The sequence below is a fragment of the Microcaecilia unicolor genome, chromosome 9 (assembly GCF_901765095.1).
Source record: "Microcaecilia unicolor chromosome 9, aMicUni1.1, whole genome shotgun sequence".
In the NCBI taxonomy this organism is placed as follows: Eukaryota; Metazoa; Chordata; class Amphibia; order Gymnophiona; family Siphonopidae; genus Microcaecilia; species Microcaecilia unicolor.
This window is the reverse complement of record NC_044039.1, coordinates 23948353-23974320: the sequence shown is the minus strand read 5'-3', so window position 1 is coordinate 23974320 and position 25968 is coordinate 23948353. Positions and strand designations below refer to the sequence as shown.

Sequence of the window (25968 nt, the reverse complement as noted above, 5' to 3'; positions counted from 1 at the left end):
TCCCTGCCCTAGTAATAATAACATAAACAGAATATTTATATAGCGTCTCTACCATTGGTTCAAAAACAGTTTACAATATAATGTAAGAAAAAAAAGTACATTTGGAAAGAATGGAGAAACCCAGCTAACGATTTAATCATAACTGAAATAACATAAAATAATACTAAAAACCTAGTGTAGATGTTTGGTAAATAGCCGGGGTTTTTGTTCTGGACAGGCCCGGAGGGAGGAGGCGGTCCTCCTGCCTCCAACTTAGAAGGTATATAGAAGGATCTTGGGGAGGGGGGTGAAGGGAAGAAATCCCACTAGACCACCTGGGCTTGCCACTAAGGAGTCTGGCCCGCCCCGCGGGGTCAGGTTGGGGGAGGGGATCAACAATAAGTACATAAGTAGTGCCATACTGGGAAAGACCAAAGGTCCATCTAGCCCAGCATCCTGTCACCGACAGTGGCCAATCCAGGTCAAGGGCACCTGGCACGCTCCCCAAATGTAAAAACATTCCAGACAAGTTATACCTAAAAATGCGGAATTTTTCCAAGTCCATTTAATAGCGGTCTATGGACTTGTCCTTTAGGAATCTATCTAACCCCTTTTTAAACTCCGTCAAGCTAACCGCCCGTACCACGTTCTCCGGCAACGAATTCCAGATTCGTTTTAAATTTACCACACTGTAGCTTCAACTCATGCCCTCTAGTCCTAGTATTTTTGGATAGCGTGAACAGTCGCTTCACATCCACCCGATCCATTCCACTCATTATTTTATACACTTCTATCATATCTCCCCTCAGCCGTCTCTTCTCCAAGCTGAAAAGCCCTAGCCTTCTCAGCCTCTCTTCATAGGAAAGTCGTCCCATCCCCACTATCATTTTCGTCGCCCTTCGCTGTACCTTTTCCAATTCTACTATATCTTTTTTGAGATACGGAGACCAGTACTGAACACAATACTCCAGGTGCGGTCGCACCATGGAGCGATACAACGGCATTATAACATCCGCACACCTGGACTCCATACCCTTCCTAATAACACCCAACATTCTATTCGCTTTCCTAGCCGCAGCAGCACACTGAGCAGAAGGTTTCAGCGTATCATCGACGACGACACCCAGATCCCTTTCTTGATCCGTAACTCCTAACGCGGAACCTTGCAAGACGTAGCTATAATTCGGGTTCCTCTTAACCACATGCATCACTTTGCACTTGTCAACATTGAACTTCATCTGCCACTTGCACGCCCATTCTCCCAGTCTCGCAAGGTCCTCCTGTAATCGTTCACATTCCTCCTGCGACTTGACGACCCTGAATAATTTTGTGTCATCGGCGAATTTAATTACCTCACTAGTTATTCCCATCTCTAGGTCATTTATAAATACATTAAAAAGCAACGGACCCAGCACAGACCCCTGCGGGACCCCACTAACTACCCTCCTCCACTGAGAATACTGGCCACGCAATCCTACTCTCTGCTTCCTATCTTTCAACCAGTTCTTAATCCATAATAATACCCTACCTCCGATTCCATGACTCTGCAATTTCTTCAGGAGTCTTTCGTGCGGCACTTTGTCAAACGCCTTCTGAAAATCCAGATATACAATATCAACCGGCTCCCCATTGTCCACATGTTTGCTTACCCCCTCAAAAAAATGCATTAGATTGGTGAGGCAAGACTTCCCTTCACTAAATCCGTGCTGACTTTGTCTCATCAGTCCATGTTTTTGTATATGCTCTGCAATTTTATTCTTAATAATAGCCTCCACCATCTTGCCCGGCACCGACGTCAGACTCACCGGTCTATAATTTCCCGGATCTCCTCTGGAACCCTTCTTAAAAATCGGAGTAACATTGGCTACCCTCCAGTCTTCCGGTACTACACTCGATTTTAGGGACAGATTGCATATTTCTAACAGTAGCTCCGCAAGTTCATTTTTTAGTTCTATTAATACTCTGGGATGAATACCATCAGGTCCCGGTGATTTACTACTCTTCAGCTTGCTGAACTGACCCATTACATCCTCCAAGGTTACAGAGAATTTGTTTAGTTTCTCCGACTCCCCCGCTTCAAATATTCTTTCCGGCACCGGTGTCCCCCCCAAATCCTCCTCGGTGAAGACCGAAGCAAAGAATTCATTTAATTTCTCCGCTACGGCTTTGTCCTCCTTGATCGCCCCTTTAACACCATTTTCGCCCAGTGGCCCAACCGACTCTTTGGCCGGTTTCCTGCTTTTAATGTATCTAAAAAAATTTTTACTATGTATTTTTGCTTCCAACGCTAATTTCTTCTCAAAGTCCTTTTTTGCCCTCCTTATCTCCGCTTTGCATTTGGCTTGGCATTCCTTATGATCTATCCTGTTACTTTCAGTTGGTTCTCTTCTCCACTTTCTGAAGGATTGTTTTTTGGCTCTAATGATTTCCTTTATCTTACTGTTTAGCCACGCCGGCTGACGTTTAGTCTTTTTTCCCTTTTTTCTAATACGTGGAATATATTTCTCCTGAACCTCCAGGATGGTGTTTTTAAACAGCATCCACGCCTGATGCAAGTTTTTTACTCTGCGAGCTGCTCCTTTCAGTCTTTTTTTCACCATTTTTCTCATTTTGTCGTAATCACCTTTTCTATAGTTAAACGCTAGCGTACTTGATTTCCTAGTTTCACTTCCTTCAATGCTCTTGTGGGGGGGGGGGGGGTCAGGAGAGGGTCCACTGGACTGACCACCAGGGATAGTTGGTTCTAGGGAGGGGTGCCAAGGGGGTTGGGTCCACTGGACCACCAGGGTTTTGTCTACAAGCATCTGAAAGGGTACACAGAAGGGTGACCCAATTGATTGAGGGGATGGAAGGACTCTCCTATGAGAAAAGGCTCAAGAGGTTAGGGCTCTTCAGCTTGGAGAAGAGACAGCTGAGGGGGGACATGATAGAGGTCTATAAAATCAATTATGTATTCTTTCAAAAACGTATAAAGACAGGGACATTCCAAGAAGTTATATAATAGCACTTTTTATACAAACAGAAAATATTTTTTCACTCAACATATAGTTATGCTCTGGTAAAAGCAGTTAGCTGGGTTTGGATAAATTCCTGAAGGAAAAGTGCATAAACTGGTAACCTGGGGAAAACCATTGCTTATCCCTCAGGGTAGGTAGCATGGAATCTTATCAGGTACTTGTCACCTAGATTGTCCACTGTTAGAAGAAAGATACTGGGCTAGATGTACCTTGGGGCTGAGCCATTATGGCATGTGTCACGAAACACCTAGCAGCCACCTGGGTTAAACCTACACAGCCACCTAAAGATTCTATCCCAGCACTGCTCGAGCCTGCCTGCACCTGTGCACTGGCGTACCTTTCACCCCACCACACTAGGTTTCTCTTGCCTCTGGGCAAGTCTCACACCCGCAAGTTAATTCCCCCGGTGGTTTCTAAGGACACTGAGGCCACAATCCCACGGTTCCTAGAAAACACCCACAGACCAAGAACACAAATCACCAAGATTCTTAGTCCAGGACAGCAGAGCTAATAAACTAATAGGTATATTATCAGAAAAGTGGAACAACAAACAGTGAAAAAACAGGTGTAAATAGCAAACAATAACAGGTAAATTAATAGATATCAACAGTAAAACTAACTAGACATTTTCTTACTACCTGAGTAGTACCTGGGGAGTTTAGGAAATGAACTGCTCACAGGTTTTGAACAGGGTCTCAGTATAGAGATCTTTACTCTCCACACTACCTCTCTGGAGGGAATCCAGCACATACTGGCTGGATTTTGAACATCAGGGCCAATCAGAGCCCAGAGTATTAACACTGAGGGGGTATAGCAGTGCAGATTACTTTCCCTCGGGGCTTATGCTGAGAGGAAAACAGTCACCTCTGCAACAGCTTTAAAGCAGAGGACAGATACCACCTGCTGGCCAAATAAGAGAAATGCACTGGGGAAAAATATGTTATACAGCCACATAATAAATCACAGACATAAGTTCCCTGTTTTGTACAGCATGTTCTTATGTAGGGATAGACACTCTCATAACCCCAATGAAAAACATGAGTAAAACAGTGATGGATGGGAAGGAGTGGGGGGGGGGGGGGGGGGGGGGGGGGGGGGGAGAGGCTAATGGATTGTGGTAAACACTTAAACTTCAGGAAATCACTCAAAACTCACCTCTTCAAAAAGGCCTATCCCACTGATCCAACATAAATCCCAGAACTCAGCAACACAACATAACTAATGATCGTACTAGACAATCTATAATCTTCCTTCGACCCCTTGATGCCTGATCCACACTTACCTCATCTGACCACAATATAACTCTGTATCTGTTATCAACCGAATTAGCAAACGCCTCTACAGTACTATCCTGCTTATAATCGAAATAGAAAAACGCCTATATTGTGACCCAAATTGGGAGACAGACGTTTATCTCACAAAAACGAATAAAGCGGTATAATCGAAAGCCGAATTTGGACGTTTTCAACTGCACTCCGTCGCGGATGCAGACAAAGTTGATGGGGGCGTGTCGAAGGCGTGGTGAAGGTGGAACTGGGGCGTGGTTAACGGGCGATCAGAGATGGGCGCCTTTCGCCAATAATGGAAAAAAAATATGCGTTTTTAGCGAGAATTTAGGGCACTTTTCCTGGACCCTGTTTTTCCATGAATAAGGCCCCAAAAAGTGCCCTAAATGACCAGATGACCACTGGAGGGAGTCGGGGATGACCTCCCCTGACTCCCCCAGTGGTCACAAACCCCCTCCCACCACAAAAATATGCCATTTCACAACTTTTTATGTTCACCCTCAAATGTCATACCCACCTCCCTGGCAGCAGTATGCAGGTCACTGGAGCAGTTATTAGGGGGTGCAGTGGACTTCAGGCAGGTGGACCTAGGCCCATCCCCCCCTACCTGTTACACTTGTGCTGCTAAATGGGAGCCCTCCACATCACCCCCCAAACCCACTGTACCCACATGTAGGTGCCCCCTTCACCCCTTAGGGCTATAGTAATGGTGTAGACTTGTGGGCAGTGGGTTTTGAGGGGGATTTGGGGGGCTCAACACCCAAGGGAAGGGTGCTATGCACCTGGGAGCTGTTTTACCTTTTTTTTTTTTTTTGTAAAAGTGCCCCCTAGGGTGCCCGGTTGGTGTCCTGGCATGTGAGGGGGACCAGTGCACTACGAATCCTGGCCCCTCCCACGAATAAATGTCTTGGAGTTATTCATTTTTGAGCTGGGCGCTTTCGGTTTCCATTATCGCTGAAAAACAAAAACGCCCAGCTCAAAAAAAGATAAACGTCTATGTTTTTCGAAAATACGCTTCGGTCCGCCCCTTCACGGACCCGTTCTCGGAGATAAACGCCCATGGAGATAGAAGTTTCCGTTCGATTATGCCCCTCCACGTAAGCCACATTGAGCCTGCAAATAGGTGGGAAAATGTGGGGTACAAATGTAACAAATAAATAAAGAGAAAGATTAATAGGGCTGATGGGGGAAAGAAACACACATTCTACATCTGGTTGGTTCCACCATTGTAGGGGATGGGCTGCAACATTGAAAGGGGATCTCTCTGAGTCAGCCTGCTTCAAGAAAGTGATGTTCCTAGTCTGGCCCAGCACTAAAATGAGTATGGCATCCAAGTTTTAGGGAGGCTCTTTGCATTCCTCATCCATTTCTTGATGTAGCTATGTGATATTGCAGTCTGTTGCAAGCATGGGATAACAGAGGCAGCATGCAGAGAGGCATTTAACTGAAAAAACAGGGATCAATATTCAGCTGGCAGCACGCAGCATTTTTCTGACTGCCGCTGGACTTACACCCAGGAATTCAATCCTGGGTCATGTTCAGACTCTAGCATTGAATTTCCGGGTTTAAGGAGTTGGCAAAAACCCATAACTGGTTAAGTGAGAGATTCGAGCAAAGAAAACCACCCCAAAGGGGGTGGAGGTACACTGGATCCTACGTAAAAAGGTTGCAGAAGTAGGAAAGGTAGGCCCTTCTAAAAACCGGAGGAGACGTCTATAAAGAAACAATTCTTTATTGCAAGCGACGTGACGATGACTCAACACAGCTGTGATATTCAGCACTTAACTGGCTATGGCGAACCACATAAAAACAGGACTGACTTTTATGCGGTTACCTTGGCCGGTTAAGCGCTGAATTTCGCCCTTTAACCGGCCAATTGCTGACTCCGCTACTGGACCACCCCCCACGATAGCTGGTTTTGAGTTTGATGCTCACCGGGCATTTTCAGTGTCACTAACTGGTTCAGTGCCACTGAATATGACCAATTAGCCCCAAACAAGTGACTTAACCAGCCAGGAGCCATTTCTGGCTAGTTAAATCACTTTGAATATCGTAATAAATAAAATACAAACACTTCAAAGCTGAATTTGTAACTAATACAAAGGTGTTCTTACGCCTCTGAAATAGTGCCACAGTACTGAGTGGGTGCAGTGAATGTCCTGCAAAAATGAGGACCAGCTCTGTGCCTGTTCCCCATGAGTCGGGTGTTCATCCTCAGGAGATAAAAGGAATTGGAAACTGTGAGAGAAGAGGTGCAGCCTTCATCCCCACTGAGGTGCTCTTGTAAATCTTTGTGATGATATCCCGAAGTCCACCTGACCCCCAGGAGGTCACATTGCTTCCGCAGTGTATTGATTGGAGGGGAAAAGGCCGTTTCAATTTCAAAACACACACCTGCCAACATTTGAAACTCGAGATGAAGGTATGGGTGCAAAAATAGGACGATACCCTCTTCTCTTATTAAATATTTTAGGCACAAGTGAATCTTCTGTAGGGAGAGAGGAGGACAAGCAATATTGACCCAAATGAGAACAGGCTACTGTCTAAAGGTCCAGATTACTATGCTTTCTTCCCATAGATGCAGAGCGCTAAATAATCAAACTGTCTACAATATTGAAAGCCTGTGGGTGATTTTAAGATTTTATTACTTTTACTTTCATTATGCCCACCCTCACCCCCCCCAAAAAACCTTTTTACAGAGTTGTGCCTGCTTTCTTTGCAGATAATGTTTTTTCTGTCAGAATCAATGTGCATAGTTCAGATTATATTAACCTATGTGTGTTGCAGTGACGTAGCCACAGGTGGGCCTGGGTGGGCCAGGGCCCACCCATTTAGGGCTCAGGACCACCCAACAGTAACACACATTTAGTGGTAGCTGGTGGGGATCCCAAGCTCGGCCAGCTGAAGACTTCTTCCTGATGGTAACGAAATGCTCCTCTCCATGATACTGGCACCTGAGCATGCTCATTTTTCAGCGCATACCTGATGGCGACTGCCAAGGTGGAAAGAAGCATTTTCCCGCCAGCTGAGATTTTTTTTGGTAGTGGTTGGGGGGGGGGGGGGAGGGGGAAGAACACTTGGTGCCCACCCACTTCTTGCCTAGGCCCACCCAAAATCTGTTGTCTGGCTACGCCCCTGGTGTGTTGTTCCATTCCCTGACCCCCACCTTCCCCCAGGAATGTCATTTCACCATGTGGGACAATATTCTCTAGCATAGCAAAAGTGGGGTGGTGGGAGCAGTCCTCCCCAGATGCAGGCAGTAAGGGAGTGCGTGGAGCAGGCACGTGGCTGTTGGCTCTGCCGGCACCCTGCCCTCTGTCCCGGAGCAGGGGACTAGCAGAGCCGACAGCCACATGCCTGCTCCGCACACCCCCTTGCTCAGAGGTGGGAGGGTGCTCCGCCCTGGATGGCAACTAATACAGGCACGCCACTGACAAAATTACCCATATTGTGGAATGACATAGATAATTTTGCCCACACTGAAGGTGAGCAATAATCAAAGCCTCTATTTCTGTGGTTAAAACCCTGTTTTACCTACGGACGTCCCTTTGACTATAACTGACAGCCGCAGAGAGAATCCCTGTAACAATACAACACAAATGGGTGGCTCTGTTTTTGTAGGGACTGGCTCTGATCAACGGCACGCAGATGATCACCTCTCTGGGATGCGAAGCAGTGGAGAGAGCCAATGCCATCGCGAAACAAGCAGACATTGTGGCTGCTCTTACACTGGAAGTCCTGAAGGGCACCACTAGGGCCTTTGACAGTGGTAGGTATTTAGGGGATAGTTCTATAGAGAAAGCGCTAGCAGTTATTATGCATCAAATATGCATGTGAATAAAAACATAGAAAATGAAGGCAGATAAAGCCCATATGTCCTATCCAGTCTGCCTATCCATGCCATCTACTCTCTCTTTCACTCCCTTAAAGATCCTACGTACTCGTCCCAAGCTCTCTTAAATTCGGACGCAGTCTTCGTCTCCACCACCTCCACCAGGAGGCCGTTCCATGAATTCATCACCCTTTCCTTGAAGAAGTATTTCCTGAGTCTGTCCTCTTTCACCTTCATTCCATGCCCTCTCATTCCAGAGCGTCTTTTCGATTGAAAGAGACTCGGCTCCTATGTATTTATACCACATTGTCATATTTTCAAAGCACTTAGCCTCCCAAAGTTCCATAGAAACCTATGGAACTTAGCCTCCCAAAGTGCTTTGAAAATATGCCTCATAGGTATTTTTTTTATTCAGTTTATCATTACATTTATGTCACATACATAAATTGGAATTAAAGAAATATACAATATTGAAATAAACAGTCAGGTAAAATATAAATTTTGTTAGTCCACATTAAGTGATCCAAGAACTAGGAACTCAAATTAAAGCAACATGGCTGAGGCGGCTTCCCACCTCAGTCTGCTCAAATTCAGAAAACATTATTGCAACAGGAAGGGCAAGAAATCAAGTCGGGGCAGCCGATATAGCGTACAATCCAAACAAACAGTACATTACTCTTTACTAACTATAAATTCTGCAAGTTTTCCCGGTTCAAAGAAAATATTAGTGGATTCTAAAGAAATATAACATTTACAGGGAATTTTAAGTATAAAGGTCCTACCTAATTGTAGGACCCTTTCTTTCAATAATAAAAAGTCTTTTCTTCTTCTCTGTGTCTCTCACCACGTAGGTATTTAAACGTCTCCCTTCTCCTGCCTTTCTTCCAAAGTATACGATATTGAGATCTTTAAGTCTGTCTCCATATGCTTTATGATGAAGACCACTGACCATTTTAGTAGCCACCTTCTGGACCAACTCCATCCTGTTTATATCTTTTTGAAGGTGCGGTCTCCAGAATTGTACAAAATACTTTAAATGAGGTTTCACCAGAGTCTTATACAGGGGCATCGTCACCTCCTTTTTCCTACTGGCCATTCCTCTCCCTATGCACCCAACCATCCTTCTAGCTTTTACCATCGAAAATGACTAGAATGTCGGTATATATATGTGCATGTGTGCACTTGTGCATGAAAATGCCAAAACTCCAGCTATATGCCAGTCTGTAAATATGCGTATATCTTGCATAGCGTGTGTTTGACAGGTGGGCATACACATGGGCAGAACATAGGTGGCAGTTTCATGTGAGTTGAGGAGTAGCCTAATGGTTAGTGCAGTGGGCTGGGGAACTGGGTTCAAGTCCCACTGTGGCTCCTTGTGATCCTGTGCAAGTCAATTACCCCCCCCCCCCCCCCCATTGCCCCAGGTATAAAACCAAACCAAAAAAGCAGATTGTGAGCCCACTAGTGACAGAGAAAATATCAGCATTTAATAAACATAAACCTCTTTGGTTGTTCCACAGAAAGGCAGTAATATCAAATCCATGATCCTTTATAGAATACAATAAAGTTTGCACACATATCTGAGATTCACTGTAGGTGTGAATCATTTATACCAGCTCTATGGCCTAATTAAGTAATGCCATACTAGGAAAAGACCAAGGTTCATCGAGCCCATCATCCTGTCCCTGATAGCGGCCAATCCAGGTCAAGGGCACCTGGCAAGCTACCTAAACGTACAAACATTTTATACAAGTTATTGCCGAAATTGTGGATTTTTCCCAAGTCCATTTAGTAGCGGTCTATGGACTTGTCCTTTAGGAAACCGTCCAACCCCTTTTTAAACTCTGCCAAGCTAACCGCCTTCACTATGTTCTCCGGCAACAAATTCCAGAGTTTAATTACGCGTTGGGTGAAGAAAATTTTTCTCCTATTTAAATTTACTACACTGTAGTTTCATCGCATTCCCCCTAGTCCTAGAATTTTTGGAAAGCGTGAACAGACGCTTCACATCCAGCTGTTCCACTCCACTCATTATTTTATATACCTCTATCATGTCTCCAAGCTGAAAAGCCCTAGCCTCCTTAGTCTTTCTTCGTAGGGAAGTCGTCCCATCCACACTAACATTTTAGTCTCCCTTCGCTGCACCTTTTCCAGTTCTACTATATCTTTCTTGAGATGCGGCAACCAGAATTGAACACAATACTCAAGGTGCGGTCGCACCATGGAGCGATACAACGGCATTATAACATCCTCACATCTGTTCTCCATACCTTTCCTAATAATACCCAACATTCTATTCGCTTTCCTAGCCGCAGCAGCACATTGAGCAGAAGGTTTCATATGTGCCTATATAGCTGGCTATGTTAGTTCTAACGCAGGGGTGGACAACCATGGTCCTCAAGGGCCACAACCCAGTTAGATTTTCAAGATTTCCACCAGGATTATGCAAGAAATTGATTTGCATGTATTGTTTCCATTGTATGCAAATAGATCTCATGAATATTCATTGAGGAAATCTTGGGTTGTGGCCCTTGAGGACCGTGGTTGCCCACCTCTGCTCTAACGGTTCCTTTAGCGAATGGGCACCTATTAGGCATCCTTTTCTGGAATTGCCCTGTTACGGTGGAATTCTATTTATGGCGCCTAATGTTAGGTGCGACTTCTGCGCTGGGTTTTCAGTGCGGAAAAGCGTTCTAATGAGTGCAAGGCACCGAAATGGGGCAGAAATGACAGAGTTGTGAAAAAAACACTTACAGATACCCATTTATAGAATAGCGCCTAAGTGCTTCTGCGCAGATCTGCAAAGGGGGCGTAATGATAGGAGGGGCATGGGCAGGTCAGGGGTAGTCCCTTAAGATGCGCAGGGTTATAGAATAGTGCAGATCTGCGCCCAGATTGCACGCTGGTATTTACACTGGTTTCAGTTGGCGCAAGTCCCCTCGCGCCCAAAGTTGAACATAGATCCCAGTGCAACACACCATTCTATAAGGGAAGTCCATCCCAGAACATCCATTCTAGAATGCCGATTGGCACAGAATTTTGAGCGCCGTTTACTGAATCCAGCCCTGAGGGGCCCTTTTACTAAAGGTTTGCTGCGCAGATATCCAGAACTACCTCCGGCCCAACGTGCGTGTCAGAGGTAGTTCCACCCTCAGTGAGCGCCATTTCTTTCTTTTTTTTTAATACATATTTTTATTGAAGAGTTTTTCATTTTATACCAACAGAAGAACAACAGAGGATGAAACATGAGCGCCATTTCTAGCGCAAGCAGAAATATTTTTAAAATATTTCCACAGGGGTTACCCGGCAGTAATTGGACTGCGTTGCGTGCTGCCCGGTTAGCGTGGGAGACCTTACCACTACCTCAGTGGGTGGCGGTAAGTGCTCACTCCGAAATGGCCACGGGCAAGTGCAAACTTACCACACAGTCATTTCATTTTTTTGGCATTTTTATCCACTGCAGTAAAACGTCCGCTGCCGTTAGGACAGGACCCCTTTTACCGCAACTTAGTAAAAGGACCCCTTAGTGTCTCTCTTCCATGACTTGAATTTCAGGAATACTGAGCTATATATATATATATATATATATATATATATATATATATATATATATATATATATATGAGGAACACACACCGCCAAGAACACTAAGGTCCTCCCCAAGGGCTTTCACTAACTACACCCTCTCCAAAAGACATTACATGATGTGATATTCGCAAGCGAGCCTTCCCCGGAGTAGCCCCCACACTCTGGAATGCATTGCCTGAAAGTCTCCGCTTAACACAAGACTACCTCTACTTCAGAAAGCACGTGAAAGCTTGGCTCTTCAACCAAGCCTTTAACGGAAGAAGTAACTAACTTGTTAGTCTCACTCACACACACAAGGATTGACTCGGGCTGCACATACTGCAGCAGGATTTGTTTATTCACTCCTACCCTACCTGAGATAATATTTAACCATCTCTCTGACCTCACGTGCAACTTTCTTCAATCACCTTACTTTCTAATTCTTCCTACTTTCTTACTCATCTATATGTTACTGCTTTGCCTTACCCTTCACTACCAATTATAATGTTCTATTACGTATTGTGTTGACATTGTAAATAGTATACCATGCCATACTTTGTATTGTTTTTGAATATTTTTACTGCTGCAATTGCCTATTGCTCATGTTTGATCTATTCTTACTGTACACCACCTTGAGTGAATTCTTTCAAAAAGGCGGTAAATAAATCCTAATAAATAATAAATAAATTTGACAGCACTGCTGCTCTGCATTCTTTATTTTTCATTTTCATAGATATTCACACATTGCGGGCTCACCCTGGGCAAGCAGAAGTAGCATTTCGATTTCGGTCACTCTTAGATTCAGACCATCACCCATCAGAAATTGCAGGTAAAAAAGAAACATTTTTCTGGGAAGTATGTGCAACCATGAGAAGCTGAAATTGGATAGGAATAGAAACTTAATATGTTTTTTTTCTTGCGCCTTTCCTGCAGAAAGCCACAGGTTTTGTGATCGTGTTCAGGATGCATATACGCTACGCTGTTGCCCTCAGGTAATGGTCACTTTCCACATGGATAAATGCACTCCTCTCACGAAACCTCTGCTCCTTGTGTTCCATGGCAGCTGAATCGTACCTGTCATCAGAGTTTATTTGGTTGGCAAATGACACTATCCTGAAAGCTCCTATAGTTTCTCAGCTTACACATGTAACTTTACGAACTCTTGAGATAAAAATTATATGCAAGAAAGAAATTGCAAGAAGCATATTTAAACATGTCAGTGCTTCAAAGATATCATCTTTACTCAAGTGCTTAGCTGTTTTCCTTTTCATGAATTTGGATTTATTATGTTCAAGGTACAGACTACCCAGTTCCAGGAGGGAGAGGTTAGGCCAGACCTGGATTTCAGGGGACCCTATCTTGCATTATGGGAGCTGCAACACTGATTTCCATGGATAGAATCAGAGACAACAAATCCCACACTGCTTTGGGATGAAAGTGCAAAACCTGGACTGGCCAAAAAAAAATCTTCCTCCTGGACCTGGGTAACTTGGTAGGGATGGGAAGCCAGATAATTTTGGGGTCATGTCATGTCCTGTGTCGTTTCTGGAAACATTTGTTTTGATTTGGCCATTTTTTTTGTCCTGGAAACAGACGGATGAGGGGAGATATGATTGAGGTCTACAAAATCCTGAGTAGAAATAAATTGATTTTTTACTCGTTCCAAAAGTACAAAGACTAGGGTACACTCAAGAAAGTTACATGGAAATACTTTTAAAACAAATAGGAGGAAATATTTTTTCAGCCAACGAATAGTTAAGCTCTGGAACTCTTTGCCAGAGGATGTGGTAATGGTGGTTAGCATATCTGGGTTTAACAAAGGTTTGGACAAATTCCTGGAGAAGTCCATAGTCTGCTATTGAGACAGACATGGGAAGAAGCAACTGCTTGCCATGGGATTTGTAGTATGGAGTGTTGCCACAATTTGGGTTTCTGCCAGGTACTTGTGACCTGACTTGGCCACTGTTTGGAAAACAGGATACTGGACTAGATGGACCATTGGTCTGACCCACTATGGCTACTCTTATGTTATGTTCATATAGTCTTTACACTCCTTCAGAGAGTGCACCCTGTTCGGAAAAAGATGCACTCTTTTCTCAATAGTGTATGCATGTGCACACTATCTGTGCATGCATAATGGTGCACTATCAAGAAAAGAATGTGCACTCTTGTGAAATAATGTGCACTCTTTTCTCAATAGCATACGCATGCACACACTATCCGTGCATGTGTAATGGTGCACTATCAGGAAAACAATGTGCACTCTTGTGAAATAATGTGCACTCTTTTCTCAATAGCATACGCATGCACACACTATCCGTGCATGTGTAATGGTGCACTATCAGGAAAAGAATATGCACTCTTTTCTCAATAGCGTACGCATGCACACACTACCCGTGCATGTGTAATGGTGCACTATCAGGAAAAGAATATGCACTTTTTTCTCAATAGCATAAGCATGCACACACTATCTGTGCATGCGTAATGGTGGACTATCAGGAAAAGAATCTAAATTTGTGTGAAAGAGTGTGCACTCTTTTCTCAATAGCATATGCGCGCGCGCGCGCACTATCCTTGCATGTATAATGGTGCACTATCAGGAAAAGAATGTACACTCTTTTCTGACTAGCGCATGCATGCGCACACTGTTCATGCATGCGTAATGGTGCACTATCAGGAAAAGAATGTGCACTCTTGTGAAAAAATGTGCATTCTTTTCTCAATAGCGTACGCATGCACACACTATCCGTACATGTGTAATGGTGCGCTATCAGGAAAAGAATGTGCACTCTTTTGGAAAGAGAGCGTGCCCTTTATCCAAATAGGGCACACTCTTTCAAAAGAGTGCACATGATTATTGGCAAATTAAAAAACAGATATTTTCATGGTTTTTCTGCTCATTTTCAGGCTTTAACAATACCTAATGTCATGGGATATGTCATTTGACATTTTTCATGTTGTTGAGAATGACAGCCCTTCCTTATAACTTGGTAGCTTTGTAGGTAACAGCTGGTAAGACTATTTGGCTGTTAAGTAAAGGTCAGTGCTACTTTACCCACCTAGGCACATATTTTCTTTATTTTGCTTATACCTTTTCAGTAGTAGCTCAAGGTGAGTTACATTCAGGTACACTGGCTATTTAAGTAAACGTTCTTTCTCTTTTTTTAGGTCCACGGTATTGTGAATGATACAATAGCTTTTGTAAGGAACATAATCACGACTGAAATTAACAGTGCTACAGACAACCCTGTATCTTTTGATGGGCATACTTTAACATAGTAACATAGTAGATGACGGCAGAAAAAGACCTGCACGGTCCATCCAGTCTGCCCAACAAGATAAACTCATATGTGTATACCTTACCTTGATTTGTACCTGCCTTGTTCAGGGCACAGACCGTACAAGTCTGCGCAGCAGTACTTCCCGCCTCCCAACCACCAGTTCCGCCTCCCATCACCGGCTCTGGCACAGACCATATAAGTCTGCCCTGCACTATCCTCGCCTCCCAACCACCAACCCCTCTTCCCCCCACCTGCTCCGCCACCCACAGTTCCATTATTTTTTCAATAAGGACTCTGTATTGCTTTCACGCAGGGCCATACTTTGTATTGCTATTAGAATATTTTTACTCCTGTAATTGTCTATCATTTATATTTGATTTATTCTTACAGTACATTGCCTTGAGTGAATTCTTTCAAAAAGGCGGTAAAAACATTATTGCTGGGAAACATTATAGTATTTGTTTGATGGACTGGAGTGGAAAAATAAATATACTCAAGCCTTTTTCACTGGTAGTTCACGGCATATTACAGTCAGGTACAATTGACTTTTACCTATCTCCACAGGGTTTACAAAGAAGTAGATGACGACAGAAAAAAAAAAGCATTTGGCCCATCTACTTTGTGCAGTTATTCCTGTCCATGCCGTTAAGAATATATCTTAGCTGCCAATCTTAGAAGCTTCAATGTTTGTAGGCAATTGTTCCTTATCCAATTCAGTTTTTCTTATCTTTCTGTGCTATCCCCAATACCCAACCCCCTGCCCTCACCCCGAATTTTGCATTAACAGCTTCTACAACTAGTGTGACTGTTGTCTGTCTTTCTACCTCCTCATAACTTCGCCAGATCATATGGGGTTGCTGCCAACCTGCTGGTACTGACCCTACAATCCACTGGCCTGCCACTAAGTTGTGTTTTTTTCTTTCTCTGCCCCTTGTTTGCTATCACCACATCAGAGAGTAGCCCACTCGGAAACAATGTGGCCAGCAGAGCTGACTGATAGGAGTGTGGCGCTGTGAGTGAACTATTGCTCTGGCGCTCCCCTCCGTCTGCATCAGCACCTCCCCCTCCTCCAGCTGGCATCGGTTCGACCTGCTCTTTTACGGTGGTGAGAGCATGTGGCTTTGCTCTCGCCGCCGTGCTCTCTTCCACACTTGGCTGTCGACACCATCCCAGTTTTAAACAGAGGACGACTGAATTTGCAGCCAAAAGTTGCAACTTGATTTTGTCCATAACCAAACTTGAAAACCGTCAGCCCCTCACCTGGCAGAAAGTGGACCCCCTACAGCAGGGTTGCCAGATTAACCAGTTCCAAACCCGCCCAAAATTTCACACCCCCGCCCCCGCCGTCATCAATCCCGCCCCCGCCATCATCAGTTCCACCCCCCCCCACCATCATCAACCCCGCCCCTGCCGTCATCAACCCCACCCCCGACGTCATTAACCACGTCCCCCGCGGGGCGAAAAACCCCAGCCGGCCAAGAAAAAAAAAAAACGCCCGGCCAAAATAAAAGCCGCCCAAAAAACCGCAACCCGCAGCGGTCAAAAATTTCCCGCAGCGGGTTGCGGAAAGCCGCCCAATTGGGCGGGAAAACCGCCCATCTGGCAACCCTGCCCCACAGCATAGAGCCGCCTACCTTCCAATCACAAGCGCTGCTCTCCCCAGGCCTACCTTAGAAGCTCTGGTGATCTAGCGGTCTTGTTGGGGCAGGCGCAATCCTCAGTCACTCCCGTCCATGCTGGCTCCAATCTCAAAATGGTTGTCGACTTGCTGCAAGCTCCTGCAGCAGTCTCAGCAGCCATTTTGACTGCAGAGCCAGCAGAGGCAGAAACGACTGCTCCTCTATCAGGTCACCAAGACTTCTACGGTAGGCTCAGGGAGGGCCTATAGGGCAGTGGGAGCACGGAGGAACAGAAAGTGGTCACACATGGGGGGTGGGGAATCGGTTTCAGCAGAAAATGCATTAGCATTTTTGCCCAAAATTAAAGCATGACCGAATCCAGATTTTGGGCCAGTTTTAGCACCGAAGTTGAAATTCGGTTGACCTCTATATGAGACAAGAAAGTACCTGTTCTTGCATTTAAACCTTTGGCAGTGCTGACGACCATTGCAGAGAAGAGAGCGTGGTGGTGATAGCAAAACAAGTTATGCTGCTGTGAATCACCACTGCGCCACCACCACCACCACGCATGTTCGGATTTCGTGAATGTGTGAAAGGTGAGCAAGGGTGTGTGGGGGGGGGGGGGGGGGGGCAGCAGCAGCTCATGGCCATCAGCTGGTGAGGCTTGGGAAGCCCAACCAGCCACAGCAAGGGAGATTTTAATTTGTTTTGGGGGGGGGGGGAGGGGGGTCGAAGTCCAAAACGAAATGCATTTCTATTTTTATTTCTCCAGTGTTGCAGCACTTTCCCAGTTTAACTTCTTGGGATTCCTATTTTGGGGTTCATATTTCTAATTTGTGATCCCTTGTTCTGTATTTGGTGAAAGTCTAATCTGTGTTTAGTGTGTGAAGAAGTCATTTAAGGTTGTTTTATGTGTGGTAATAATGATGGGTGGGGATATCGAGGGAGGGGGAAGGAAGTAGGGTTACCATACGTCCGGATTTACCCGGACATGTCCTCTTTTTGAGGACGTCCGGGCGTCCGGACAGATTTGGCCAGCCTGCCCGTTTGTCCGGATTTCTGGACAAACGGGCTGGCTGGCGGGGGCGGGAGCGGAGGCAGGCGCAGGACTCCCTTCCCCTCCCCTTATGCTACTATCCCTGGTGGTCTAGAGGTACCTCTTCGTCTTCAGGGCAGGAAAGAGCCCCCCTCTTTCCTGCCCGGAGCGCTGCTGCTAGCTGCCCTGCATACTGTGAGTCCGGCTCTCGGCGTTTCAAAATGGCCGCCGAGAGTTGAAGCAGCCTCGCGAGACTTCAACTCTCGGCGGCCATTTTGAAACGCCGAGAGCCGGACTCACACAGGATGCAGTAGGGCAGCTAGCAGCAGCGTTCCGGGCAGGAAAGAGGGGGGCTCTTTCCTGCCCCGGAGTGAAGAGGTACCTCTAGACCACCAGGGATAGTAGCGTAAGGGGAGGGGAGGTGACAGGGGGGAGGGGAGGTGATGGGGGAAAGAGGGGGTGACCGGGGGTGGGGCGATAGCGTGAATGGGGCGGGGTGATGGCGTGAAAGGGGCGGGGCGAGGGCGTGAAATGGGGTGGGGCAAGTGTCCTCTTTTTATGAGGACGAAAAATGGTAACCCTAGCAGGGAGGAACGTGGATTGGGAGCCCCCTCCTTAATTTCTACCCCGGGCCCCCACCATGTCTAAAACCGGCCCTGTAGTTAAGAAACACAAAGGGCCTGACATTCTAGGATTTCTTTCATTTTCTACCATTTGATAAATGAGGCCCAAACTGTTTTATTCATGCCAATTACGTCTTTAACTGGCCCTTTAAGATGGTGTTTTCAGAAAGAGGAGAAACTATTTCTGGTGGAAATTTTCATGGTGAATACCCTGCAAAGGTAAGAACATTTATTAATTAGATCCCAAGATGATTTGGTAGGAAATGTGTTTTTGGGTGACCATTCACCCCCCCCCCCCCCCCCCAAAAGCACTAAGTAGGATTTTCTTCCAGGCTTTGGACTATCTGGCTATTGGTGTGCATGAACTTGCTGCAATCAGTGAGAGGAGGATAGAGAGGTTGTGTAACCCATCCCTGAGTGAACTTCCTGCGTTCCTGGTGACGGAAGGCGGCCTGAACTCTGGCTTCATGATAGCACACTGCACATCGGCAGCACTGGGTAAGTGTTATCCTACTCTCCAAGGAGTGTGGTACCCAGAGGTGGACTGACGGTGGTCTGGGCCCCCCGGGCAATAATCTCATGGGCCCCTAACCTAATATAACTGATTAAACTAAATAGAGGCTAGGGGAGAGTGGGGCCCCCTACTGCTATGGGCCCTCGAATACCACCCTATTGTCCCAAGAGTCAATCCACCCCTGGTATGAACTCTACATACACACAGCCAGTCGTGATACTGTCTACTCTCTATTTAGCAAAGTTTTCATGCATTCTCTTAGAAGCACTTTAATTTGTACCTTTCAAGTGCTAGGAGTAGGACTCTCTGGAACAGCATCAATCTTTTATTATTTGGCAATATTTGCTGTGTAATCCAGTGGCGTAGCCACAGGTGGGCCTAGGTGGGCCATAGGGTTCAGGCCCACCCAACAGTAGCACACATTTAGTGGTAGCTAGTGGGGATCTCAAGCTCTGCCACCTGAAGACTTCCCCCTGATGGTAACAAAAACGCTACTGTCCACGATACCGGCACCTGCACATACCCAGTTTTCAGCGAATGCCTGCTGCAGACTGCCAAGGTGGAAAGAAGCGTTTTCCCACCAGCTGAGATATTTTTTTGGTGGTGGTGGTGGTGGTGGTGGGAGGGGGGGGGGGGGAGGAGAACACTTGGTGCCCACCCACTTCTTGCCTAGGTCCACCCAAAATCTGTTGTCTGGCTACGCCCCTGGTGTAATCTGCCCCGATTTATTAGCTGGATTGGTAGAATCAAAGCCATAGCAAGCTATAACTGTGCCTTGTGCAATTGCCCAACTATAGCGCCCCCTAACCCCCCCAGAAGACCCTAGAAACCTCTCCCCTCAAAGACCCCCCCAAGCGCATCCATCTCCTTCCTGAAAGCCTCTGTGCCCCCACTGCAGCACAAGAGTGTCTTTCTGTCTCCCTCCTGCCCCTTCCCTCACCCACAATGTAGCGTCTTCATCTCTCCCTTTCCTCCCCCCTCCCAGAATCTCCATCTCTTCAAACCTTCCTGAAAGCACAGCAATGCTCCACGGAGCCTCCCACTCAAGCGTTGCGGGGCACTGCGGGGCCCTACCCATATAGAAACAGGAAGTGTGTGTCAAAGGGGGCAGGGCCAATCCAGAGAGCATTGCTGTGCTTTTTGGATATTTGAAATACTTCTTTATGAAAGAGAAGAGTTTATGGGAAGCAAGATCAAATCAAACCCTTTCCATATAGCCAATTTTGGTATTTAAACCAATGACCTTCTACAGGAAAGGTCAGCAGAAAGAATGAATAAAAAGGCTGTTTATTATGGATGAGGTCCTATTTGGCCACCTCACCCCGAATGGTTTGGGGTGCTACACTCAACACATTACCCCTTGCTGGACACAGGGAAGGGGCTTGCTTAACACTAGAGGGTACTCAAGTTCCACTGCATCCAGACAGCTGGCATTCATGCGCCCTATAGGGGCAATGGAGAAAAGGGACATCTGGTGATCTTGAAAGCTTGAATTGGGCCCTACGTAAACCTGAAATGAAACAAAATACAGCCCAGTCAGTATGTTTATTTTTTTTTTTCAGTTTCTGAGAATAAGGCCTTGTGCCACCCCTCTTCTGTGGACTCTCTCTCGACCAGTGCTGCTACAGAAGATCACGTCTCCATGGGTGGATGGGCCGCAAGAAAATGCCTACGAGTCATTGAGCACGTTGAACAAGGTAGGATTCAGACATCCTTTCAAAACACTATGCTGTATGATTTACCTTTATGCTATTCCTTAAGGAGTGTAACCGTTAAAGGGATTTCAGCAGGCAAACATGGGGTATGCCTGCAGAAAGGGCTCTTAAGACTTGCCCCCTCCTAAATGGTAAAAGTATACTTTTAGTTGTCTACAAAATGGGATAGAGATGGGATGGATTGAGACTGAGGGAGGAAACATATGCACTAGACTTTTACATATTCCCCTCCCCCCCATATATTTGCATGTCCTGCAGCTGTTTTGAAAAATGGTGGTAACTGACCCTTGCAAGTGATTCTCCATAACCTAGTTAGCATCCCAAGACCAGAGAAACATGGTAACTTAATTGCATTATGTACAGGAAGGTTCGTTATTAGACTAGAATAAATCTGAATTGTTTTTTTCGTCAGACGGCATTCTAATCTTGATGGCAGTTCCTACTCTTTTGATTTACTCATAGTGCTTGCCATTGAGCTTCTTGCAGCCTGCCAGGGCATTGAATTTTTACGCCCACTTAAAACTACAACACCATTGGAGAAAGTCTATGAACTTGTGCGTTCTGTTGTAAGGTAAAATCAAATAAACACTTTTCCCGAGTTCAATATTATGAAACCTACTGACGCTGGTGATGGTTAATGATTGGCCAATGTTCTGTTTGTATCTGTTTAGGCCTTGGATGAAGGATCGTTTCATGGCTCCAGACATTGAGGCAGCTCACAGGCTGCTTGTGGACCAAAAGGCAAGAGCTGTTTACTGTAGATAAATGTTCTTGTTAAGATCACCTATTGAAAATTTGTCATATAAAAGTCTTAAATGTTTTGCTTATCATGAAAAACTCTGAATAGTGTAAATTGCATATACTTTAGTGGGTAAACTCAATACTGGTTGGCTTGCAGACAAATAAATGTCCCCACATCCAATAAAGCAAGAGTCTGCTCTCAAATTGCACCAATCAAAATGCTTATTTAGGTGGAGGAAAGACTTCAGTAAAAACAGTGCGACAACTATAACATCTTACTGTACACCGCCTTGAGTGAATTCTTTCAAAAAGGTGGTAAATAAATCAATAAATAGCTGCTGTATCATGAATCCTTAATCTTCATCCTCCCAAGTGTAAGGGTCTAAAATATAAATCAATGCATGCATCTACCTTTTCCTATACGAGCACGCAGCTCTGGAACGCGCTGCCACGTAACCTGAAAACGGTCTATGAATTGACCAGTTTCCGCAAACTATTGAAAACCTCTCTCTTCGACAAGATATATCGCAAAGATCAACATGTGTAACTGTATAATCTTTAAAGCTTCCAGAACTGTCTTATAATGTCTTTCTGCTTTAACACCATCATGTATTTCACCACCATGTAACACAAAACCCTCTGTAAACCAAATGCATACTCACTTCTATTTCCAGTATCCATGATGAATTGTAAGCCACATTGAGCCTGCAAAGAGGTGGGATACAAATGCAATAAATAAATCAAAAACCTCTCCCATCCTTTTTGTTTTAAATAGTTATTATCCTTTTGCTATATGTAACTTTTCTTCAAGTCTAAATTGAAAATATAACTCAATGACTTAGCTTTGGTAAAGATGCCGTACGCCATAGATCATGAGCTCAAGGGAGCCTCTCCGTTTCATTATACGCCGCTTCCTCAGGAGCTGCCTGCATCAAGCTAACGTTTCAAATATTTCTCAACGCTCTGACTTGATTTCCTTCAAAAGTGAAACGGAGAGTCTCCGTAGAGCTCATGCCGTGCGGAGTACAGCATCTTCACCAGAAACGGCCACACCACCCTGAGCATGACTGATCTCAGAAGCTAAGCAGGGTTGGGCCTGGTTAGTACTTGGATGGGAGACCACCTGGGAATACCAGGTGCTGTAGGCTTTTGGAGTGGAGGAGTGGTTAGGGTGGTGGACTTTGGTCCTGGGGAATTGAGGAACTGAGTTCGATTCCCGGCACAGGTACCTCCTTGTGACTCTGGGCAAGTCACTTAACCCTCCATTGCCTGCTGCATTGAGCCTGCCATGAGTGGGAAAGCGCAGGGTACAAATGTAATAAAAATAAAATAGTATTGTATAAATCTCTAGTGAGACCTCAGAGTACTGCATCCAATTCTAGAGACCACACCTGCAAAATAATACGGGACAGGACAAAAACAGTGCACTTCACTTTAAAGCATATAGGAAGAGACAAAATGTCTTCAATATGTATACCCTGGAGCTGTACTTTTTCAATACGACTCCATTTTAATGTTTACAAATTCATATGGCCACCAGAAGATGATGAAAACAAAACAGCCACCCTGCCCCCTTCCCTCTCTCATTCATTTTCTCCTCCCACGCAAAGCATGAAGACAACAAGGTCAGCACAGGCAGTGGTGTAGCCGGGGGGGGGGGGGGGGGGGGGGGGGGTGCCGGGAGCGGCCGCTCCCCCCAAATGGAGTTCTGCCAGCTCTGGTGCCTATTTTGTTCTCAATGTGTTGCATTGAAAATGTGCACCAGCACCGGCGGAAGTCCGCTCTCGCGCTGCTCTCGCTGCCCCCGCACCGTCAACCTGGCTCCGCTTCTGAGCACAGGGCCCTGTGTGTCAGTGTGTGGTCACAGATTCTAGTACTTTGCCTAGAAACATAGCATCAGCATTTCTCAGATTAACCCCTAGTCAGTCTGGGTTTTCAAAGAGCCAGAATGAAAATGCATGAGAGAGATTTGCATGCAATGGAATGGCCTCTTGCCATCAAAAGCTCAAGCCGCAATATTTATTATGATTATTATTATTAGCATTTGTATAGCGCTACCATGCGCACGCAGCGCTGAACACCTGATACAAAGAGACAGTCCCTGCTCAAAAGAGTTTGCAATCTAAGTAATACTGGTTAATCTGTAAAGTGTCACCAGCCTCTTTGTTATAAACCCTTACCCAAGTTATTTTGTTTTTGTTTCTAATAATGTGAAATAATTCTTGGCTGTTTCGAGTAGCTTCTTAATTGTCATCCATGGGAAAACAAAGTTTCATTTTCCAGTGAAAGAGCTGCTTGGTGTTTCCGAAAAAGTATCTTTCAAATTAGCATTTTCAATCTGAGCAGACATCATCCTCTCTGTGATCTCTCTAACCTCCAGAATATCATCTAGTCTTCTCCATAACAACTCCCTGTGAAAGCACGGTCCTCATTTTTACTGCTCAGTATATTAAAAAAAAAAAACCTTGTTCTCGGGAGACAATGAAAACAGTGTTTGTATCATTCTGTTACATGCTATCAGCAGAAGCGGAGCCAGGTTGACGACGCAGGGGGAGCGAGAGCGAACTCCATTTGGGGGAACGGCCGCTCCCCTGGCACCCCCCCTGGCTACGCCACTGGCTATCAGATCTTTGCATGACCTTTCAAATACATCTATAGCATATAATCCTGTCTCTTCTCCAGTGGCGTACCAAGGGGGGGGCGGTCCGCCCCGGCTGCACGCCGCTGGGGGGTGCCGCGGCGCGCGCCTTTGGGCTCCGACTTCGCTAACTTTGCTCGTTCGCTGCAGCTCCCTCTGCCACGGAACAGGTTACTTCCTGTTCCGGGGCAGAGGGAGCTGCAGCGAACGAGCGAAGTTAGTGAAGTCGGAGCCCACAGGCGCACGCTGCGGCACCCTCCTCCAGCGGCATGCACCCGGGGGGGTATCATTTCGCCGGGGGGGGGGAGGTGTCATTTCACAGGCGGGGGGGGGGGGGGGCACCTGCGATCCGCCCCGGGTGCCATCCAGGCTGGGAACGCCACTGCTCTTCTCAATCTTTTTAAATTCAGGAATTAGCATGCTGGATAAGACCAACGGCCCATAAAGTCCAGCACTCTGGCACCGTGGCTAACCCTAGCTCACTAATAAGTAACCAGCAGATCCTAAAAAGTAGATAATCTTTGGTAATGAGCAAAAAAAGGGATCGAATTGTGGCTTTCCACAATTTTTTTCCTGGATGCACAGAAACAAGGGCTAAACAGCTTAAAACCAGAATTCAACCAAAGTACAAGAAAAAAGGGAAAGTAGAAGGAAAGAGACTGAAAGGCTCACCTCCTTCCATCTGCTGCAGACTAAGATTATTGGATCTTTCTCTAGCTGCCAAGAGTTCTTATTGGCTCTTTCTCTAGCTGCCAAGGGTTCTTATTGGCTCTGTATAGAGTCACAGTTTTCTCAGTCTCCACCTGCTGGAAGGTGTGCACAACCCATCAGTCACATTCTGGGCCGGTCCGGAGGGATGCTAAGGAATATGGACTTTTGCTTTAAGAACTTGTCCAAATCCCAAGGCTAGATGCCTTGACTACATCCTGTGGTAAATTTGAGTAACCCCCCCCCCCCTCAATTTGTTTTAAATTGCATCCTGTTTGTTTCATGGTGTTCCTGGTCCTAGTACTTAGTTGAAGGAGTAAGGCCCAGATGCATGAAAGACATTGGTAATTCCCGTTCCCTACCGATTCCATAGCGAATCGGTAGGGAACGGGAATGCATCAACGATAGGGAATGCAAATGAGCTACTCGTTGTAGCTCACTTGCATTCTCTAATCCTTCGGTACCTGAGTCGGAGAATCGGGACGTCCCTTTAGATTAGGCTCCTCTTCCTGGTCTCTTCAGCCAATCAAAGCGGGCTTAGCTGGCTGTTGTCAGCGAAATGCGCTCTGATTGGCTGAAGAGACCAGGAAAAGGAGCCTAATCTAAAGGGACGTCCCGATTCTCCGGCAACCAGGAAAATAGAAAAATTTCGCTGTTGGAGGGGTAAGTGGCGCGGCGAAGACTCAGAAGGGGGAAAAAAAACACGAGCGCCGGCAGAACAAAAAACTGCAAAAAAAAAAAAAAGACGTCTCTCAGAAGCGCAGGGAGAGTACGTCCTTAAAGGACGCCCCTCACCTGTGCTCCCTGCTTTTTTTTTTTTCTTTTTTACCTTTTTTGGGGGCCCTTTTCCTTTCCGATTCCCTCACAGGAGCCCTAACAAGAGGTCAGACATCTCGTTAGGGTTCCTACGGTAAGGGAATCGGAAAAAACGGTAGTGCATCTGATTATAATGGGCTGCAACGGTAGTGCAGCTCATTATAATAGCTTTTCAATCATTTGCATTCCGTTTTCGTTGTCTGCTACCGTGGCAGGGAAAATGCCCTTAGTGCATGCCCGGGGTGAACTACTTGCGTTTTAAACTGGCTGGAACCAGTTTAAAACGCAAGTTGTGGGCTCGTTAGGTTTTGTGCATCTGGGCCTAAATAAGCATCCCCTATTCCAACTCACTTATGATTTTATAAGCCTCTACCATTTCCCCTTTGGAAAAGAGGTGGCAGAGGCCTAACTGTTTAGATTTTCAGAATAAGGGAGTCATATCACCCCCTTTATTCAGTTTGTTTTTCTTTTCTGGTTCCTGTGGTATCTTTTGTTTGAAAGGGGGTGACTGAGCTGTATAGACTACTCAAGGTAGGAAAGGTGTGGGCACACCATAGATAGGGTTACCATATTTTGTCCCCCAAAAAGGAGGACAC

At 45.7% G+C, this 25968-nt stretch overlaps 1 protein-coding gene and 1 pseudogene across 1 annotated transcript in view; both read left to right on the top strand.

Moving 5' to 3' along the window:
- Window positions 1-25968, top strand: part of HAL (histidine ammonia-lyase) — a 51858-nt gene that overhangs the window by 24758 nt on the left and 1132 nt on the right. Inside the window, exons 11-19 of the mRNA XM_030213837.1 lie at window positions 7904-8051; window positions 12415-12510; window positions 12615-12673; window positions 14850-14930; window positions 18394-18459; window positions 18573-18738; window positions 20317-20451; window positions 20932-21040; window positions 21141-21210. Of these exons, the coding sequence (XP_030069697.1) occupies window positions 7904-8051; window positions 12415-12510; window positions 12615-12673; window positions 14850-14930; window positions 18394-18459; window positions 18573-18738; window positions 20317-20451; window positions 20932-21040; window positions 21141-21210 (930 nt within the window). The remainder of the gene's footprint in view (window positions 1-7903; window positions 8052-12414; window positions 12511-12614; window positions 12674-14849; window positions 14931-18393; window positions 18460-18572; window positions 18739-20316; window positions 20452-20931; window positions 21041-21140; window positions 21211-25968) is intronic.
- LOC115478253 lies at window positions 22250-22358 on the top strand (annotated as a pseudogene).